The sequence below is a fragment of the Delphinapterus leucas genome, chromosome 1 (genome assembly GCF_059928025.1).
Source record: "Delphinapterus leucas isolate spDelLeu-1000000601 "Yukka" chromosome 1, BTC_Dleu_Yukka2, whole genome shotgun sequence".
In the NCBI taxonomy this organism is placed as follows: domain Eukaryota; kingdom Metazoa; phylum Chordata; class Mammalia; order Artiodactyla; family Monodontidae; genus Delphinapterus; species Delphinapterus leucas.
Genome location: NC_143129.1, coordinates 183,011,630 through 183,032,434, shown reverse-complemented (window position 1 = coordinate 183,032,434; position 20,805 = coordinate 183,011,630). Strand labels below are relative to the sequence as shown.

At 41.3% G+C, this 20,805-nt stretch overlaps 1 protein-coding gene across 1 annotated transcript; it reads left to right on the top strand.

Moving 5' to 3' along the window:
• Positions 1-259: 259 nt before the first annotated feature.
• NMNAT1 (nicotinamide nucleotide adenylyltransferase 1) lies at positions 260-19,963 on the top strand. The gene is made up of 4 exons (XM_022598805.3): positions 260-14,820; positions 16,867-17,050; positions 18,355-18,500; positions 19,222-19,963. The coding sequence occupies exons 1-4, from the start codon at positions 14,706-14,708 to the stop codon at positions 19,620-19,622; spliced, it is 846 nt and encodes a 281-aa protein (XP_022454513.1). The 5' UTR covers positions 260-14,705; the 3' UTR covers positions 19,623-19,963.
• Positions 19,964-20,805: the final 842 nt, after the last annotated feature.

Here is a 20,805-nt window from a genome sequence, read left to right as displayed (position 1 = left end):
TGTTATTGAGCTGCATGAGCTGCTTGTAAATTTTGGAGATTAATCCTTTGTCATTTGCTTCATTTGCAAATATTTTCTCCCATTCTGAGGGTTGTCTTTTGGTCTTGATTATGGTTTCCTTTGCTGTGCAAAAGCTTTGAAGTTTCATTAGGTCCCATTTGTTTATTTTTGTTTTTATTTCCATTACTCTAGGAGGTGGGTCAGAAAGGATCTTGCTGTGATTTATGTCATAGAGTGTTCTGCCTATGTTTTCCTCTAAGAGTTTGATAGTTTCTGGCCTTATATTTAGGTCTTTAATCCATTTTGAGCTTATTTTTGTGTATGGTGTTAGGGAGTGATCTAATCTCATACTTTTACATTTACCTGTCCAGTTTTCCCAGCACCATTTATTGAAGAGGCTGTCCTTTCTCCACTGTACATTCCTGCCACCTTTATCAAAGATAAGGTGTCCATATGTGCGTGGGTTTATCTCTGGGCTTTCTATCCTGTTCCATTGATCTATCTTTCCAACAGTTCCATATTAACTTAGAAAAAATTATAGTAAAGTAGAAAAAGGAAGAGAATTCTTTGTGGAATTTTTTGACCTTTCTCCAGTGAAATGTTTAACTATGACATATGTCTAATTAGGAATTCCATTTTTACATATCTTTAATTTTAATCTAAGTAGAAAGTATATATTGAAGACTAATGGTATATTGAATATACCCAAGCTTTCAGATTAGATGAGCATTTAGAAATTCAATATTCAATTCAATTCAATTAGTAATTAGAAAGTTTTCACTTCTAGGGTTTAGCAGCTGTGGAAAAAGTAGTGTGAAGACTAACTTTAAATTTTTTTTTTTTTTTTTTTTTTTTTTGTGGTACGCAGGCCTCTCACTGTTGTGTCCTCTCCCGTTGCGGAGCACAGGCTCCGGACACGCAGGCTCAGCGGCCGTGGCTCACGGGCCCAGCCTCTCCGCGGCATGTGGGATCTTCCCGGACCGGGGCACGAACCCGTGTCCCCTGCATCGGCAGGCGGACTCTCAACCACTGCGCCACCAGGGAAGCCCTGTTTTTTAAGTTTTAAATGGAGAGTAGTGGATGTCAAACATCAAGTATTTTTTTTCTTATAGTAAATTTAATGAGTGTAATGCTTAATGTTTTTATTTTCTCAAACTTCCTTTATATTCTCCCAGAAAGTTGCTCATAGGTGCACATGCCCAACATTTTGCTTACAACTTCAGAGACTTTGTACCTCTGAAGCCCAGGTCCCAGATTGAGAACTGCTAAAACAAAGCATCCCCCATGAAGTTGCTCAGCAAAAGTTTTCCACTCGGAGCAAACATGGGTTATAGCAGAAAGTGTTGTCAGTCTGTGAGGGACGATTGCTGATCGTGGCTGTCTAAGTTATGAGGGGCTAAAAAAATAGCAGTTTTAGAATTTTATACTTTTCACCTGTGTGGAGAAAGAGCATGCTTTGTATTTCATACGATATTGGTAGCATAAAATAAATGTTTCTTAATGAAATTAACTCTGGTGACTTGGTTTTGGAGGAAATGATAAAAGCATAAATGTGCATGAAAATTCAGTTTTATAGGTTATGGGTTAAGGTGCTGGTTAAATTTTGCTTCAAGTTATGCTTATCAATTAAGAAACAGAATTTCGTTTTCTGGAGTTACGTTAAGAATGTTGCATAATTTCAAGACACAGAAGTACCAAGCAGGGACTTCCCTGGTGACGCAGTGGGTTAGACTCCACGCTCCCAATGCTGGGGGCCCGGGTTCGATCCCTGGTCAGGGAACTAGGTCCCACATGCATACTGCAACTAAGAGTTCACATGCCACAACTAAGGGACCCGTGTGCCGCAACTAAGGAGCCCTGGAGCCACAACTAAGGAGCACATGTGCTGCAACTAAGGAGCCTGCAAGCCCGCCTGCTGCTACTAAGACCCGGAGCAACCAAATGAATAAATTAGTTTTTAAAAAAAGAAGTACCAAGAAGCCTTGGTCTTAAGAAGCAGCCTCTTGCATTTAGAAAAAGTCAGTTAAAAATTTCCAACTAGCGAAAAATGGTTGGATTCTGTATGTATTTTGAAGGTGAAGCCATTAGGACTTCCTGATGGGGTGTGGGAAAAGAAAAACAATGCATTTAGGATGATTTGAGGTACTTGACTGTAGCAACTGGAAGGATGGGTTTGTCATCAGCTGAGATCTTCAAGTAGATCAGGTTTGGGGGTGAGGGGCAAGATAGTTGAGAAAAAAAGAAACTTCTGATAAAAATCCTATCTTGAGATAAGTTGACATTCATCTGACATGTTGATATTTGGTTAATGAGGTCTAGAGAATGTAAAAGGCTGTGTTACTTTTAAATAGTTTCTGTTAACCATAGTAAAAGAATTATTTCAGGGGATTTCACTGTTAACCTATGAGTTACTCGCGTTTCTAACTCCTAAGTTTTAGAGCTATGTCTGGAATGTGAAAGGTGCTCAGAAAATGTCAGTGTGGTGGATGGATAGTGTGTTGGTGGGTAACTTCCCCTGCAGCAAGTATCACCTGAACAGAGAAGCAGATGGAAAACAATCATTCCCATTTGTGAAGATCTATGTCTGTCATAGATGTGTTGCGAGATGTTTGTATTAAACTTGTTCCTTCTGCCAAGAGATGCTGTTCTTCCCCTCAAGAAATGGCATTATCTCCACTTACTAAAGACTTTGAGAGCATCTGTGAGTATCTAGCTACTACTTAAAATCCCTCAGAATCTGTGCATACACACAGAACAAGTCAAAAGACAACATCATGCAGGTCAGTTGGCTATTTTCTCTAGACAGCAGTTGACTGTCATGATGCAAGAGATTGGTGTAGCCCAGGTAGGGGAGATCGTGATGAGTTTTACTCTAAAATCTCCCACTGCACTTTTAAAGAAGTGATAGATTGACCTTGTTCAAATATACAGTCTGGATCACTGTGTTCTTTTGAAACTAGACCTTTGTTCATTACTAAGATCTATATTTTTCTTTTTCCTTCTCAATACTTTTATAGTGGCCATCCAGCTGATGCTACTAACTTCACTGAAACAGAAAAGGAGGTTCAGAAAGTCAAAATACTAATGATCTTGAAAGTATCTAATAGGAGATCCTTACTGGGGCTGAATTTGCTTGTGATATCGACCCAGTGATTTTGGTTGAACGATTCCTTTTTATCCATTGTCAGTGCTCATTAATGTTGTCACCTGACAAATTTCTTCCCAGTGACTGGTTTTGCTGTGCTTCTTGTTGTCGTGGCTCTGATGTTCAGCTGACCCCACTTCATCTAGGAGTGGCAGGGTGGAGATGGTCACATGTTTGCTGGCAGTAGTCAGATGACAAGGCTGCTGGAAAAGGCTCAACCTGCCAAGACATATATCTAAGGCAGGGGACCAGCAAGGCTCAGATGTCAGCTTCATACTGTTGATTTAGCATCTGGCCTTGGACAGGTTACACTGGCCAGCCAAGTCAGCCCCAGGCTTGAGCAAAACACTGTAGGATAAAGAATGGGATCTAATTAAATGGAGTGGAAATAATGTGAGAAGGATGGCTTTTTATATCCCATTCTAACCCTCTCTGCTTTTTCTTTGCTTTTAAAACTCTGCAGCTTCTTGGAGCTCCTGCTTTAAGAGGAGCTATACGTTCCCCTTGCAATGTAAGAATCCTACCTGAGCATTTACTTCCCTTGAAGGACTGGTTAAGCCTTTAAATAGGTATGGGTTACTTGGGAAGTTTTTGCTTACCTGTAGAAACCACACTGCTTACTGAAAGCATCACAGACAAGTAGTAAAGTTCAGGAGTCCTTTTTTCCTATATTTGGGAGGAAGAAAGAACTGTTAGGAATACTTGTCTTTTAATTGCAATACATATTTTAAATGTTTTTGCTGAAAGGGTTTAAACAAAGGCACCAACTTAGCAGGAGATGGAAAGCTTGCTGCTTAATGTGCCAACCCCGTCCAGCAGTTCCTACCACTGTTGATTAATGTCTTAACTTTTTTTTTTTAATTCTAGTAAAGCAGACTTCACTCTACAAAAAGAAAAATTTCTCATGGAATTTTTAAACTTTCCCTGTTGAAATGTTTTAACTGTGATGTGTCTACTGAGGAGTTCTATCTCTCCATCTCTATTCTTAGTGTAAGTAGAAAATAAATGCTGAGGACTAATGGTGCATTGTATACAGCCAAGCTTTCAGGTTAAGATGAGCCTTTGGAAATTCAGTATTTAAAAACGTACACAGTCGGTTGCCAAAAATGTTAACACTACGGTGCAGACTCCTTCACTGAAGGACCCCACACCAAATACAGAAAACATCCTCTTTAGTGCCTGTGGGACTGGTTCCATCTGAGTAAGCAGCACGGTAAAACCTAAAAGGACAGCAGAACAGCCTCAGTTTACTGGGTTGAATTATCTCAGAAATACATTTCTCTTTTTTTTTATTGAAGTATAGTTGATTTACGATGTCTTGTTAATTTCTACTGTATAGCAAAGTGAGTCAGTTATACATATATTTGTTTCAAGTTCTTTTCCATTATGGTTTATCACAGGATATTGATTACAGTTCCTAGTTGTTGATCCATCCTCTATATAATAGTTTGCATCTGCTAACCCCAAATTCCCAATCCTTCCCTCCCCCACTCCCCCTTCTCCTTGGCAACCACAAGCCTGTTCTGTATGTCTGTGAGCCTGTTTCTGTTTTGTAGATATACTCATTTGTGTCATATTTTAGATTCCACATATAAGTGATATCATATAGTTGCTGCAAAATGGCATTATTTCATTCAGAAGTATACTCTTGAATGCAGACCCTAAATAGAAGGTGTTTCCTCATGTATCTATTGTGGAACAAAAGTGCTCAAAACCTAGCCAGGCTAAGGTTTTCCTTTGATCGAGGTCATGTGCTTACTATTGGCAATGCTAGTGATAATAACTGTGACAGTTTTTTTTTTTAATTCCCCCGTTATTTCATTTAAACCTTACAGCAAAACTGTGAAGCAGGTATTTTTATCTCCATTTTAGAAATGAGGGCAAGGAAGGTCAGAGAGAAGTAGCTCCTGCTGTTGTGGGATTACTGTTTGAACTGGCCTCCCACCAGGGAATTCTCTGGAGACTCTTTCTAGAACCATGTTAAGGCATCCAATAACTTTTTTCATTTTATAAAAATTTAGACATAGTCTTAATTTAAAGTTCACATCACTCTTAAAAGTACATACAAAGGAAAATATAAGTAAAATATACTAGTATATATATACTAGTTTAAGGTATTCCTAAAACTTCAGCACATTTCAGAGTCCAACTCTTTTGTATCATTTTTTGACTTCAATTAGTTGAGGTCCCTGTTTTTCTACCTATATCATCTCCTTAGTAACTATTTATTGAATGAGTGGATAAATCTGATGTTTTTATAACTGTAAAGAATTTTATAACATCAAAACAAAACATTAGTATTTAATTTAATTTGGGTTCATATTCAAGTTGTAGGATGACTAAAAGAGATACTAAGGAACTTTTTAAGAATTCACTTCAGGGACTTCCCTGGCGGTCCAGTGGTTAAGATTCTGTACTTCCACTGCAGTGGGGCACGGGTTCAATCCCTGGTTGGGGTACTAAGATCCCGCCTGCTGTGCGGCATGGCCAAAAACCAAAACCAAAAAGAAGAATTCCCTTCACCTGAATTCTAAATGTGAATTTCTTCTTAGGTTTCGGTCTTTGAGCTCTTGAAGAGCAAGAAGTCCTATTCTACCCGTTTTTATTCTAGTAGTGTCTGGCAAATAGTAGACACTTAAAAGTGCCTGACAGAATGACTGCACACTTACCAATTGTGAAGAAAGTAAAGATGATATTACCAACCAGGTTGGTGAGGAGAGGTTGACTGCAGTATCGAGAAGATCTGGGCCTAAAAATCAATACCCTGGGTCATACATAAATTGATTACTTATTAGAAGAAATCCACGCTGTTAGTGTAACACCAGAAGGCCCTGACCCTTGAATTCTAATTGTGGCACTAGGTTCATTTGGCTCCAGGCAACTCACTCCTCTTAAGAACCTTGGTTCCTTTACTGTGACTGCAAATTAATTAATGCTAGCATTAATAAAAATATTATTAAGAGTTACTAATATCTTAATTGGTGGACAAATAATGTTTACCATTTTTCTAATTCATGTTAATTTGATATTTTGGTGAAAAAGCATTTTGTGGAAATTCTGGAGTAAGGAAATATGCCCTACCACACACAAACCTCTTATAGTAGAAGCTGGCAAGTTTGAGTTAGGCTAATTACAAGGAGTGTCACGGTTTCCATTCCTTCCCCATCACTTAAGTTTTCAGATTTTTTTTTAGGATTTTTAGAACTGCAGTTGATTTTGAATGTATCAAATTGCATTTGCCTCGTTTTGCCCGAAAAAGGTATTAACTGCCTTCTTCAGCCAAAACTACTTTCCAACATAGAATCTGAAATAACAGGTCAAGTCATAATCTGGTTGAGTGTGCCTGTGTCACCCTCAGCCCTGCAGAAGTTAGCTAATGCTAGGCTGTTGGGACTGCTCTCTAGGGAATTTATAAATTGAAATGTCGGTGCTCTCGTTGTTTCCCATTTGACGACTTCTTATACTAGAAGAAATAACTGTTGACTAAAAGTTAAACTCAATCTGCCCAAATCCCAGCTCTCCTGGCTGTACTGAGATTTTTGACTCTTCGAAGAGGTGAAACAGGTGACTACCATTGATAATAGGGGCAAAACAATGGGGCAGGCTGCAATTAAACACATAACAGGAATGGCAGAGGGCACCCGAGCCATCTCCACAGGTAAGACGTGCATGCTGAGCTGCCAGGGGAGGGGGTTGGCTGGAGAAATAACTTACTTCAGCAGAACATAGAACTGGAGGGTCAGAATGGTGATCCCAAGCAGGAACACTGTCACTTGGCTGCATGGGACACAGTGAGTTACATAATACATTACTTTTTCAGTGATAAAATGCCTTCAAGAAACCAAATTCAAGTTCTGTTTCATGAGAATGTTACATCAAACCACAGAAATAAAAGTTTTAAACATAGCAAAGATGAACTGAGATCCATCCCATTACAGCAAAATTATGTCTAATAATACTTCAGTAAGAATAATAGTAACCATTTATTGAGCTCTTACTATATCACTGTGATTACTGGTCTCTAAGGAATCTTGAGAACCTTGCTTTCTTATTTATTTGTTTATTTAGTTATTGTGGCTGTGCTGGGTCTTAGTTGCGGCATGCGGGATCTTTAGTTGCAGCATGTGAACTCTTAGTTGCAGCATGTGGGATCTAGTTCCCTGACCAGGATCGAACCTGGGCACCCTGCATTGGGAGCATGGAGCCTTAGCCACTGGACCACCAGAGAAGTCCCTGAGAACCTTCGTTTCTTTACCATGGCTGTAAGTTAATGCCATAAGACAACCCACAAGCAATAGTAAGAATTATTAATATTCATAATTAGTAGACAAATGTGTCACATTTTTTATTCACTTTCTCATTTAATATGCACACAATCCTATGAAATGGGACTGTGGTTTCCCATTTTATAAATGAGGAAGCCGAGGCTCAGAAACATTAAATGTCTAGTCTGAGGACAAACACCTAGTAGTAGCGAGCAGTAGAGCTACAGCAGAGGGTGAGCTACAGCATGGTTAGGACCCTGTGGCCCTGTACTGTGCTCGCTCTCCCCCCAGCCAGGTGGTTCACACTGAGTGAGTTAACGTACCTACCACAACTTACACAACCAAATGAGGTCTGTGGTTACCACTCAGTTTTGAAATTCTTTTGAGATTACACTTACATAGTTTCCACACATGTAGGAAAATCTTATTCCTTAACTAATAGTTCTACCTCTTCACTGTAAACTGTTATTCACCTTCATTATTTATTTTATTAATTGGATTTAGCACTGAATGACTTTAGGGTATTTGTAGAAATTAAATCTCCCCTCCAAAGACAAAGATTTACCCCCAGTGAAGGTACTCAAAACAAAAAGCAATTTCAAAATATACCCCCAGGGCTTCCCTGGTGGCGCAGTGGTTGAGAGTCCGCCTGCCGATGCAGGGGACACAGGTTCGTGCCCCGGTCCGGGAGGATCCCACATGCTGCGGAGCGGCTGGGCCCGTGAGCCATGGCTGCTGAGCCTGCACATCCGGAGCCTGTGCTCCGCAACGGGAGAGGCCACAACAGTGAGAGGCCCGCGTACCGCAAAAAAAAAAAAAAAAAAAAAAAAAAATATATATATATATACCCCCAGACTAAAGCAATGGCACATTGTTAGAACTAGAATATGGTTACATGTTTAAGGTTACTATTTTAAAAGGAATAGTGTCCCTTTAGAGGTGTAAATCTGAGAAGTTGTCAAGTCAATTGCATTAACAGTCGGTCAAAATAGATTTAATTATATTGAGCATTCTGAAGTGTGACAAGAAAAGCCAAACAGTTTTTTTTTTTAAGTTAATGTTTTAAAAACTGACTTAATGTTTACAAAATGTTTCATTAATGTTTACACATCAATGTTTTTGAAACTTAAAGTCAGTGATTTTAAAGTTGAAAATAAATTTTACTTCAACCTCAGGACAGCCTCAGGAAGAAATGAACTTTTTGCCACAGTGGGCTGATGAGGGACACTTACAGCCTGAGCTGATGAGATCTTGGCAGCCAGCAGTGCAAGTGATAGGCTGTATGAGCCAGACAGAAGTGAATCATGGTGGCCCTGGTCCTTGAGCACCTGGAGCAAAAGGCAAGGAAGACCCAGAACAGTCCCGTTAGAGCTTCCAAACCTCCTCTACACTCATTCTTCACCTGCCGAGGCCCCCTTCCCTCCACACGAACCCTTCGGGGATACGGAGGAAGTACTCTCCAATGGAGAGGGGCAGATCCTTGTTCTTTGAAAGCCACTCTAAGCTATGATAGATAGAAGCTCGCTGTAACCTAATTCTTCTATGGCTTTGAGGATCTAAAGTCTAAAGCTGGCTGTGTTAACAGTGAATTAATAGAACTGAGCTGGATATTTGAGACAGGTCATGAATGTGAAAAGAGAGAAAGCTTCCTTTAAGCTGAGAGATCAGCTTCCCCCAGCCCCTTCCCCACCCCTTCCCTTGGGGAGGACCTGGAAACCTGAGCTCGCCCCCAAGGTCAGGGAGGGGCTTCAAGCTCTTTGTTCCATCCTTCCCTGCACAGCCAGCAGCTCCCAGGGGATCTGCACCTCCTGCTCTCAAGCTTACAGTTCTTCAGCTCACAGCTTAGTCCCCCTGGGGAGTGGTACCTGAAACTTGAGATGGGTGGGGCTGGAACTGACGCTGGACTCCAGCTGAATCAAGCCCCTCCACCACGGTCCTTGAGAGCCTGCTCAGTAGCTGGCCAGATACTCTGATTTCCCTGTGGGCCCAGGGCCACACCATAATACCACAGGTACTTTGCATGGGAATTGGAGGGGGGCAGATAAGGAGTGGGAGGGGGGGAACAAGCCCCAAGTGAATCCTGGTATCATCCTTGGGATGATAATTGAAAGGTAGGACATTTAAATCATTCTAACCAGTGAACTCATTTTTTTAATGCTGTGTGGAGCATTATTGACTCTTCTCTCCTTTATTTCCTATTAACAATTAGCAGTGTCCCTGTGATCCCTGCCACTGTTTGGAGTAGACCTCAAGTATTTATTGAATAAATGTTTCCTAATTTCCATTCCCACTGACTGTACTTAAATTGAAGCTTTCATTACTTTGTAACTGGCCTTCCTATCGTTTTGCCCCTTCCAGTTAATCCAATAGCATCACCATCATCAGTATTGTCACTTTCCTCACAAATAACAGCTATCATTTATTTGGTAGCTGTTTGACAATGCATCAGGCACTGTCATAAGCACTTTGCCGTAACATATCATGGTCTCTATTTTACAGTTGAGGAAACTTAAGACACAGAATTAAGTGATCAGGTCAAGATCATACAACCATATAAGGATTTTTAAACACTCATGTCACCTTATTTTTCTAGAGCATTGTTTTTCTAGAGCATTGTTTTTCTAGAGCATTGTTTTTCTAGAACCCTGTTGTCACTCCATTGCTCAGAAACCATCAGTTTCCTGTTGTCTAAGGAACTGAAGTTCACATTCCGCAACTCCTCAGCCAGAAGGGCTCATTTCCAATCTACACAGCTCCAATTTATCTCGAATTTTTCTTTTTGTTGAGAGAGAACCTAGGAGTTAGGAAACCTAAATTCTAGCCCTGGTTCTGCCACTCACTAACTTTGTCTCATGCGAGCATAAAATCTGAGCAAAAGTAAGTTGGTCAGACTAACAATTGGGTCTGAACACAATTGGGCTACAAACAAATGGTCCTGATACAGGTCTTCTGAGTGTTGGCAAGGCTTACAGGTACACAGTGAGATGTTTTATAGCCTTAATTTCCAACTCATTCTCAACTTATTATTTCTTTGAGATGTTTGTAATAGTGAAAAATTAGATAAATCTAAATGACCAATGATAGATGATTAACTAGAAAAACTAAATATCTAACAATAGGTTATTATTTGGAACAAACTAAATGTCTTTGGCCATTTTTTGTTCTTTTATGGTGAGAATTAAATTATAATGTGCATGAAGAGTAGTTTGTAAGTTAGAAAGTATCATATAAATGTTAGTTTACTTTTTTTTTTTTTTTTTTTTGGCCGTGCCATGAGGCTTGTGGGATCATAGTTCCCTGACCAGGGATTGAACCCATGCCCTCAGCAGTGAGAGCTCAAGAGTCCTAACCACTGGACCGCCAGGGAATTCCCAAATGTTGTTTTCTTTATTGTCATTCGTTATGTTTCAACTTTAATTATAAAAATACTTCAGGCTCTACAGGTGATTCCCTAAAAGTTCCCAAAACACTTTGAGCAATTAGGCATCCGGGGAACCCCTGAAAGTATTTTATTTATTGATAGTTAATAGGGAGTGTTTATTAAAGAAATAATTAGAACTGAGTGCTTTGAGTTGGAGATAGACAGCTTCACTGAGTCCCAGCACAATGAATGAAAAAGACCCCCACTATGATGCATCATTATGGCATTTGGGATAAAAAGAACATGCTTCAGATCTTCCAAAAAGACAAAGCAGGTTACATGAAAAGGAACAAGAATCAGAATAGCACCAGACTTTCAACAGCAGTGTTCGGTGCCAGAAAACAATGAAGAATGCATTCATAATTTTAAAAGAAAATTCCAGCCTAGAATTCTCTCAGTTAAGGAATAATAAAGACATTTATTTTATCTCCCATTTGCCCTTTATTATGAAGCTATTTGAGGATATGCTCCAGAAAAATTAGGAAGTAAAACAAGAAAGACAATGACATGGTCCTAAGAAATAGGGGATCTCCCTTAGGAGAGAGGTGAAATGTCATATTTCAGAATGACAGATGCACAATGGGTTAGAGATTTTCGGCCCAGATTAGAGAAAGAATTTCAGGAAAAAAGCCTCCATGAAAAAACAGATTCAGTAGAGTAATAATAGTTGATTGAACCATTTGAAATAAATTTTTTTTGAAGATCAAAAAGAGTTGAGGGACTTTCCTGGTGGCGCAGTGGTTAAGAATCCACCTGCCAATGCAGGGGACAAGGGTTCAATCCCTGGTCCGGGAAGATCCCATATGCCACGGAGCAACTAAGCCCGTGTGCCACAACTCCTGAGCCTGTGCTCTAGAGCCCGTGAGCCACAACTACTGAAGCCTCTGCGCCTAGAATCTGTGCTCCGCAACAAGAGAAGCCACTGCAATGAGAAGCCCGTGCACCGCAACAAAGAGTAGCCCCCTCTTGCTGCAACTAGAGAAAGCCCGCGTGTAGCAATGAAGACCCAACGCAGCCATAAATAAATAAATAATTTTTTTAAAAAAAGGAGTTGAATTACAGCAACATGATATGCAACATAAATAATTGCTATATTCATAGTGTGTTCGTTACTTGCCAAAAGCAGCTTTATGTAGCATATGTGTATTGTCTCATTTAATTCTCACAATAATCATGAGGTAGGTAATATTATTTTCTCTGTTTTAAGACAGAAAAACTGGGGCAAAAGGAAGGTTAGGCTAGGGTTAGGTTGCCCAAGGTCATCCAGCTCATGTAAGTATTGGAGCTGTGGTTTGAACCTGGACAGCCTGATTTCAGAGCAGGGGTTTGTAGCTTATGCTATATAGGTAGGAGGTTGGAGGATACTTTTTTTGTGGACGCTGACCAATCCCAGGAGAAAGACCTGTAATACAGCCAAGTTACCATACAATGAAGCCCACTGTGCAGAAGCCCTACCTACCCACTTAGAACTTCCTATCAGCTCTTTGAAGGAAATATAAAATGTATCATTAATATTGGTAGAGAAATAAGAGAGCGTAATGCATTGGTGAAACAAGAACAGAATACCATAAAAAGGAACATTCAGAGGACAAAGGTCTAAAACATTGAGTATTGGGAATTCCCTGGCAGTCCAGTGGTTAGGACTCAGCACTTTCACTGCCGAGGGCCCAGGTTCGATTCCTGGTCGGGGAACTAAGATACTGAAAACCTTGAGATGTGGCCCAAAAAAAAACTGAGTATAATAGCAGAAATGAAAACCTCAATAGGTGGATTGGAGGATGAATTTGAGGATATTTAGAAATTAGAGCATGAAGGTAAGAGATGGAAAAGAGAAGAGAAAGGGTAAGAAAATTGGAAGACCAGTCCCGGTGCTTCAGCTCTAACTCTTAGGCATTTCCAAAGAGAACAGAGAAAATGGAAGGTAGAAAATCATCCATGAAATAACTCAAGGACATTTTATAGAACTGCAGGTTATGAGTTCTGAGATTGAAAGGGCCTGCTCAGGGCCCAGCACAATAGATGAAAATAGAGCCACACTGGAGAACATCACTGTAAAATTTCAGAACATTTGGGGACAGAGTTCTCATAAGCTTCAAGGGAGAAATAATATAAGCCACATTAAAAGGATCAGAATTACTGGAAGTGACTTTGGATTTCTCACTGTTAGCACTGCACTGCAGTCTAGAAGCAATGCCTTCAGAATTGTGGGAGAAGGTGACTTTCAGCATAGACTAGAGATTCTCTCTATCTCTCCCCCCCATACATAATCTATGAGGATTAGCTCTCATACACCCTCACAACTCTCTCCCAAACTTCCCAAGTATATAGCCTGAGTGTAGTGGGGGTGTATGAGCTAATTTTCTTTGATCATGAGAGAAAGTAAATAGACACTCTTTGAATAAATTAAGAAATAATATTAGAAGCACATAATATAGAATTACGATAGATTCGACCAGAAGAAATAGCTGAAAAAGTTAAAAGTGGTCACCTCTTAGGGATTTGGTTGGGGGGGTTGGTCGGTGAGATATGGCCAATAACTGTTGCTTCCATTATGGGCCTTTTGTCACCCTATGATTTCAAATCTATATACGTGAATTCGTTTAATTAAAAAAAATTTTTTTTAATTTATTTTATTTATTTTTTGGCTGCGTTGGGTCTTTGTTGCTGCCCACGGGCTTTCTATAGTTGCAGTGAGCAGGGGCTACTCTTCATTGCGGTGCGCGGGCTTCTCACTGTGGTGGCTTCTCTTTTTGCGGAGCACAGGCTCTAGGCGCGTGGGCTTCAGTAGTTGCAGCATGCGGGCTCAATAGTTGTGGCTCGTGGGCTCTAGGTTCGTGGACTTCAGTAGTTGCGGCACACAGGTTCGGTAGTTGTGGCTCATGGGCTCTAGAGCGCATACTCAGTAGTTGTGGCGCATGGGCTTAGTTGCTCCGCAGCATGTGGGATCTTCCCAGACCAGGGCTCGAACCTGCATTGGCAGGTGGATTCTTAACCACTGTGCCACCAGGGAAGCCCTAATAAAAAATTTTTAATAAAATTTTAAACTCAGTTGCCTTGCATTACTTCATTAGGGTTATGGAAGGATCAAATGGAATAACTGATATGGAAAAGAGTTTGTCCGTTGTAAACTGTTATTCAGTTGAAAGTGATAACATGACCATGTTGACTAAGAGGCAAAATACGGTTTTGAAGGACAGGTTGTTGGGAGTTATATTTGGTGGATGATAATGTCATTGTATCTGTTAACCCGGCCACAATAGTGCAGTCGCAAAACAAACATTCATTTTTGCTCATGAGTCTAGGCTCAGCTTGTGGGTTTGCTGATCTGATCCAGGCTCAGCTAATCTCACCTGGACTTGCTCGTGCATCTAAGCAGATTGTCTGGGGTTTGGATGGTCTAGGATGGCCTCAACCACATAGCTGATGGTTAGCTGTCTGTCAGCCGGAGCACCAGCTCTCTCCTGCAAGTTCTGTCATCCTCCAGCAGGCTAGCCTGGGTTTGTTTTCACGTCAGGGGCAGGAGTCCAAAAGAGAGTGGGAGTGCACAACACCTCGAAGGCCTAGGCTCAGAATGGGAGCACTTTCCCATGTGCCACATTGTTTGGGCCAAAGCAAGTCACAAAGGGTGCGAAGGAGATTCCATCCCTTTATGGTAAGAGCTGCAAATTCACAATGAAAAGGAAGGGTGGAGAAAAGGGGTCATTTTTGCAATTCACCCAGCATAGTCAGTGAAGCTATTTATTCCACCTCTTTGGAATGAGAACATGGAAAGACATCAGAAGCCCTGTAACTGAACTTACTTTCTTTTTCCTTTGTAGACAATAAGAGAGGTGTCAGAGTTTTCCATTTAGATCTACAACTTCAAATTCTCAGCATGGAAAACTCAGAGAAGACAGAAGTGGTTCTCCTTGCTTGTGGTTCCTTTAATCCTATCACCAATATGCACCTCAGGCTGTTTGAGCTGGCCAAGGACTACATGAATGGAACAGGTAGGAAGAGTAGCCAAAAGCAATGATGGGGTTCAGGATGCACTGCCCTACAATACAGCACTTTGGCATATTGGATATTTTAAGCGGAAGGACTTTGATAAAACAGCAGAGGCAGGAAGGTCACTCTGACCTCCTCCCTCCACCCCTCTTCCCTGAAGCAGATCGTAAAACGTTCATGTGAGAGGTGCTCTCCCTAAACCCGGAGAAAAGGAGCATCCTTATCTCTGAAGACAAAGGGAAGTCAAGCAAACATTCTTTGCTAAATTCCCCTGAGTTTTCTACCTATCGTATTCCGTATTCCGCCATGACTGTTTACCCTTCATCTAATCTAGCATAAAAATACAGTAAGTCCCTTATATAGAACAAGTTCCGTTCCAAGAGTGAGTTCATAAGTCCAATTTGTTTGTAAGTTCAACAGAGTTAGCCTAGGTACCCAACGAGCACAATTGGCTATATAGTACTGTACTGTAATAGGTTTATAATACTTTTCACACAAATAATACATAAAAAACAAGCAAACACAAAAAATAAAATATTTTTAGTCTTACAGTACAGTACCTTGAAAAGTACAGTAGTACAGGACAACAGCTGGCATACAGGGGCTGGCATCCAGTGAACAGGCAAGAAGAGTTACTGACTGGAGGAGGGAGAGGAGGTGGGAGATGGTAGAGCTGAAGGATCGTCAGCAACAGGAGACAGAGGGCAAGCTGCAATTTCACTCACGCCTGACGTTGATGGCACAGGTTCTGGTTCCTTGGTTCCTTGTTGGATTCAATTCCATCTACCGTCTTGAAAAAACAATCTAGGTAGTAGCTCTTTTTTTCTCATCATAGATGACTTGGTAGCCCTGGATTGCATTCTGAACGGCTGCCGCAACCTTCGTGTACCGTTCTATGTTCAGGCCCTATGCCTCAATAACTAACAGTGCCGCCGCAAATAAAGAAAATCCCCTTGCCATTTCCTGAGTCGTGAATCTCTTCCGTTCTTCAGTTACTTCTTCCTCTCCTCTCTCTTCGTCCTTTCTCTGGGCCTCCAATTCCATCACAGCTTCATTAGTAAGCTCCTTGTGTTGCACAGCAAGGAGTTCAGTGAAGTCGTCCTCTTGCAAATATAGCTAGAAATAAAGATACTATATTACTGTACCCTTACAGTACTGTACAGTAAAGTACATAAAAGCACAACCACTTGTAGAGGATGTGGTGCCCGTGACAGTGTACGCCAGACATGTTAACTAACTTATGTGATTGGACATGAGAACACACGTTCGCATCTTTGAAAGTTCGCAACTCGAAGGTTCATATGTAGGGGACTTACTGTACTTAGGTTTAACTGTTTCTTGGAGTCTTCATTTCCTTATGAAGGCTCCCGTGTCACGTAAATCTTACAGTATGTAAATTTGTATGCTTTTCTCCTGTTAATCTATCTTTGTCAGTTTCACACCCCGCCAGGGACCCTAAGAGGGTCGAGGAAAACTTTTTCTCCCCTACATACACACAGATTTATTTTGTTTTGTTACATAAGTGATCATGCTGTGTGCTGATAGGTGGATGGGTGTCCAAACTCACTAATAATCAGGGAACTAAAATAAAAAATGAGATATATTCTTCCCATCACATTGACACAAGTTTTTAAACTTGATAATGTCAAATATCAGGTGTTGGGAAGGAATGGGCTTTTGTGTATACAAATAGATTAAGGCTTTTTACAAGGCAGTTTGGAAACATCAATCAAAATTTAAACTGCTGAGGAATGGGGAGTCAGTGTTTGATGGGTGCAGACATTTCACTTGGGGAAGTTGAAAGAGTTCTGGAGATGGACGGTGGTGATGGTCGTACAACATGTCACAGTACTATACACTTAAAATAGCTTAAATGGTAAATTTTATGTATATTTTACCACAATTAAAAGTAAATAAATAAACCTGGATCCCTGTGAAAAAAGGAGGAGGGGGGAAATCTGTGATTATGAAACCATATGGATGATATTTCCTGTGCATAAAATCTAATTTGTTATAATACCTCATATCAAATCTGATTCTTTACCCAGGGAAATATGAAGTTATCAAAGGCATAATTTCTCCCGTCGGCGATGCATATAAGAAGAAAGGACTCATCTCTGCCCATCACCGAGTTATCATGGCAGAACTCGCCACCAAGAACTCAAAATGGTTGGAAGTTGATACATGGGAAAGTCTTCAACAGGATTGGATAGAGACTGCCACGGTGCTAAGGTATCCATGGTGCAGTCAGCTTTGCCATGCCATTCCTGTGTGAGGTTATCACATGGTAACAGGGTGTGGGTGGTGCTCAGCCTTTATGGCTGTCACTGTGTTTTGAGATGTTTGCACACTTGTTAACTGTATATCCCGATTAAAGAATAGAGGAAGCACACCTGGCCTGTCTGTGCCCCAAGTGAGAAAGGTAAGGTTGTAAGATGATGTTACTGTGGTCAGTCTTCTTAAGTATAAAAGAGAGAGGCAGGTAATTTAAGGAAGAGAAGCCATGATGCTTGATCACGGAGAGAGCTGGTTTTGGGAGCTGCTTCTCTGACAGCATATGGGGGTTGTCACAAATCGCCGTGCTCAGAACGCTGAAACAGCTCCAGTTTAAGGGTTCAGAAACCAGAGTGAGTAACATCTAATTATTACTGAATGTTCTCTTGAGTATAAAACACCAGGACTTTTGGAAAAACCTGTCTAATGTCTGTTCTTAGAGTTCGAACCTTCTGGTTCTAACCATATCAGTTAGGGTTACGATAGGAAATAGAGCATTTTAAGCAGAAAGGGATTTTAGGTACTCATGCAGAAATGTTGAAAGGGCTGGAAGAGTAGAAGTGGTGGCTTCTTTCAAGGTCATGCCTCCTTAACTGCAGTTGGAGTCAGGAAACTGTTCCTGCTTCTGCTGCCAACGATGCTGCTCTTAAACTGTCCCAGTCTATAGGGTCTGGCCACCACGCTGACATGGTAAGAGATTACTTGTCGGGGTCCAGTATATACTTGTTTGCTTTTTATGTATTATTTGTGTGAAAAGTATTATAAACCTATTACAGTACAGTCCTATATAGCCGATTGTGTTAGTTGGGTACCCAGGCTAACTTTGTTGGACTTAAGAACAACAAAGTCCAACTTTGTTGGACTTATGAACGTGCTCTCAGAAGGGACCTCATTGGTATTTAGGGGACTTACTTTCTGTAATCAATGTTAATGCTTGTTTTTATGACACAGACACATACAGCTTAGAATAGTAATAGCTACCATTTGCTGTGCTCCCAGGATTTTCCTTGCTTTCCATTCTTGACAGCCAGAGCCCAGGGCTGCCATGCCATATCCTAGCCAGCATCCGTTCTGACCCAGCAGTACTATGTATTCGAAGGCATCCATTCTGAGTAGTTGGGCATTGTACCTGTGGTTAAATGTGTTTAACAGCTCCCAACCTTTAACATTGCATCAGAGGCTCTTAGGCATCTCCAGAGGGATGACGTTTCAGTTGAGCATAGTGAGAAAGAGAAATGTTCTATTGCTTTGTTGCTTTATAGACACCATCAAGAGAAGCTGGAAGCCAGTAGCTGTGATCAGCAGCAGGACTCACCTGTACTGGAAAGGCCTGGACGGAAGAGGAAGTGGGCTGAACAAAGACAAGATTTTAGTCAAAAGAAATCACTAGAGCAAACAAAAACAAAAGGTCTGTATGTTTTGCCAGGACTTACCAATGATAGCTGATAAGACTCTAGAGCTGAGCAAGCCCCCTTTGTATTTTACTTTCATATTCAGTATGTGTGGGTGCCTGGAAAATGCCCCTCGTTAGTTTTCTTTTCTTTTTTTTTTTCCCCTTTGGCTGCACTGCACAGCTTGCGGGATCTCAGTTCCCCGACCAGGGATTGAACTCAGGCCATGGCATTGGAAACCCGGAATCCTAACCACCAGGCCACCAGGGAATTCCCCACCCCTTGTTAGTTTTATGATGGAAGGAAGGGAGAGTCAGAGGCACCCTGAGCTTATTTATCCTGCAGGAGGTCGACCTTAACTTTTGAGGGATCCTGGATCTCTTTTTAGAGAATCTGAATCTGATAGAAACTATGAACCCTTTAGCCAGAAGAACACACATACGCATTCATTTTGATGCAGGGCGTTATTAAAAAGGCAAACCCTGGGACTTCCCTGGTGGCACAGTGGTTAAGACTCTGCACTCCTAATGCAGGGGGCCTGGGTTCGATCCCTGGTCCAGGAACTAGATCCCAGATGCATGCCGCAACTAAGAGTTTGGATGCCACAACTAAGGAGCCTGCAAGCTGCAGTGAAGAAGCCCGCCTGCCACAACTAAGACCCGACACAACCAAATAAATAAATAAATATTTTTTTAAAAAAAGGCAAACCCTGAAGCTCTGTTTTCTTTTTCTTCCCAGGTGTGCCAAAGGTGAAGTTGCTGTGTGGAGCAGATCTCTTGGAATCCTTTGGTGTGCCCAATCTATGGAAGGGTGAGGATATCGCCAAAATCGTGGGAGACTATGGGCTTATATGTATTACTCGGGCTGGAAATGATGCTCAGAAATTCATCTATGAATCCGATGTGCTGTGGAAACACCAGAACAACATTCACCTGGTGAATGAATGGATCACCAATGACATCTCATCCACAAAGATCCGGCGAGCCCTCAGAAGGGGCCAAAGCATTCGCTACTTGGTACCAGACCTTGTCCAGGAATATATTGAGAAGCATAGTTTGTATAGCTCGGAGAGTGAGGAGAGGAATGTTGGGGTGATCCTAGCTCCTTTGCAGAGAAAAACTGCAGAAGCTGACACATGAGAAATTCTCCAGCATGGTATTGTGGACTTTCCTTTTGGGAATTTGAAACAGTGTGGGTGTTAGTAAATGGGGGAAGGAATTGTGATCCTCTTTAATAAATTAAAGTTTAAAAGGTTGGTAAAAATCAGTAGTAATTTATAATCAGGTTTATCTTTATCAGAAGTTACTAAGGTGAAGGATTTCAATTTTTTTTTTAGGAATATACAAATCCCTTTATCTTTAAAACAAGAGATTAGTAGCAGAGCTAATTGTAGAAGAACATTATAGAAGAACATTTAACATACAAATCCCTTTATCTTTATTTTTTATTATTATTATTTTTATAAATTTATTTATTTATCTTTGGCTGCATTGGGTCTTCGTTGCTGTGCACAGGCTTTCTCTAGTTGCGTCGAGCTGGGGCTACTCTACGTTGCGGTGCGTGGGCTTCTCATTGCGGTGGCTTCTCGTTACAGAGCACGGGCTCTAGGCGTGTGGGCTTCAGTAGTTGTGGCACGTGGGCTTCAGCAGTTGTGGCTCACGGGCTCTAGAGCGTAGGCTTCAGTAGTTGTGGCACGTGGGCTTAGTTGCTCTGTGGCATGTGGGATCTTCCCGGACCAGGGCTCGAACCCGTGTCCCCTGCATTGGTAGGTGGATTCTTAACCACTGCGCCACCAGGGAAGTCCCCTCTTTATCTTTAAAACAAGAGATGCGTAGCAGAACTAATTGTAGAAGAACCTTGTAGAAGAACATTCAATCAAACTAACTACAAAAAGAATTCAAAAAAGACATCCTGGCTTTACCACAGAAAGAGAAGTAAAGTGTGAAAAGTAAAGAGACCATTTAAGATCCTAATTTTAGTTACGAAAGGAATGAACATTTTATGCATGCCTTTTTTCCTGGGCAGCGCTCACTCAGGGTGGCCAAAGAATTCTTAAAATAGTGATCTTGTAAAATGCATCACTGATCAGTCATCTCCAGCTGTGCAAAATACCGGCGGTGAAGTCCTGGCAGAAACTACGCCAGGAGCTGGTTCTCTCCAGCACACATCAGAAGGCCAGTGAAGCTTTGCTAGGCACGCTTACCTGCAGCCCCACCTGTAGAGGCAGGGAGAGGGGTCCGAGCCCTGGAATGTTTAGAAAGGTACACAGGTGTTTCTGATGCCCACGAGAGGCAGGGAGCCTCTGCCTTCCCCACGTTATGC

Coding starts and splice junctions, on each gene's coding strand:
- NMNAT1 (XM_022598805.3), top strand. CDS start 14,706: ATGGAAAACTCAGAGAAGACAGAAGTGGTTCTCCTTGCTTGTGGTTCC. Junction 14,821..16,866: donor GGACTACATGAATGGAACAG/GTAGGAAGAGTA, acceptor TTCTTTACCCAG/GGAAATATGAAGTTATCAAA. Junction 18,501..19,221: donor AGAGCAAACAAAAACAAAAG/GTCTGTATGTTT, acceptor TTTTCTTCCCAG/GTGTGCCAAAGGTGAAGTTG.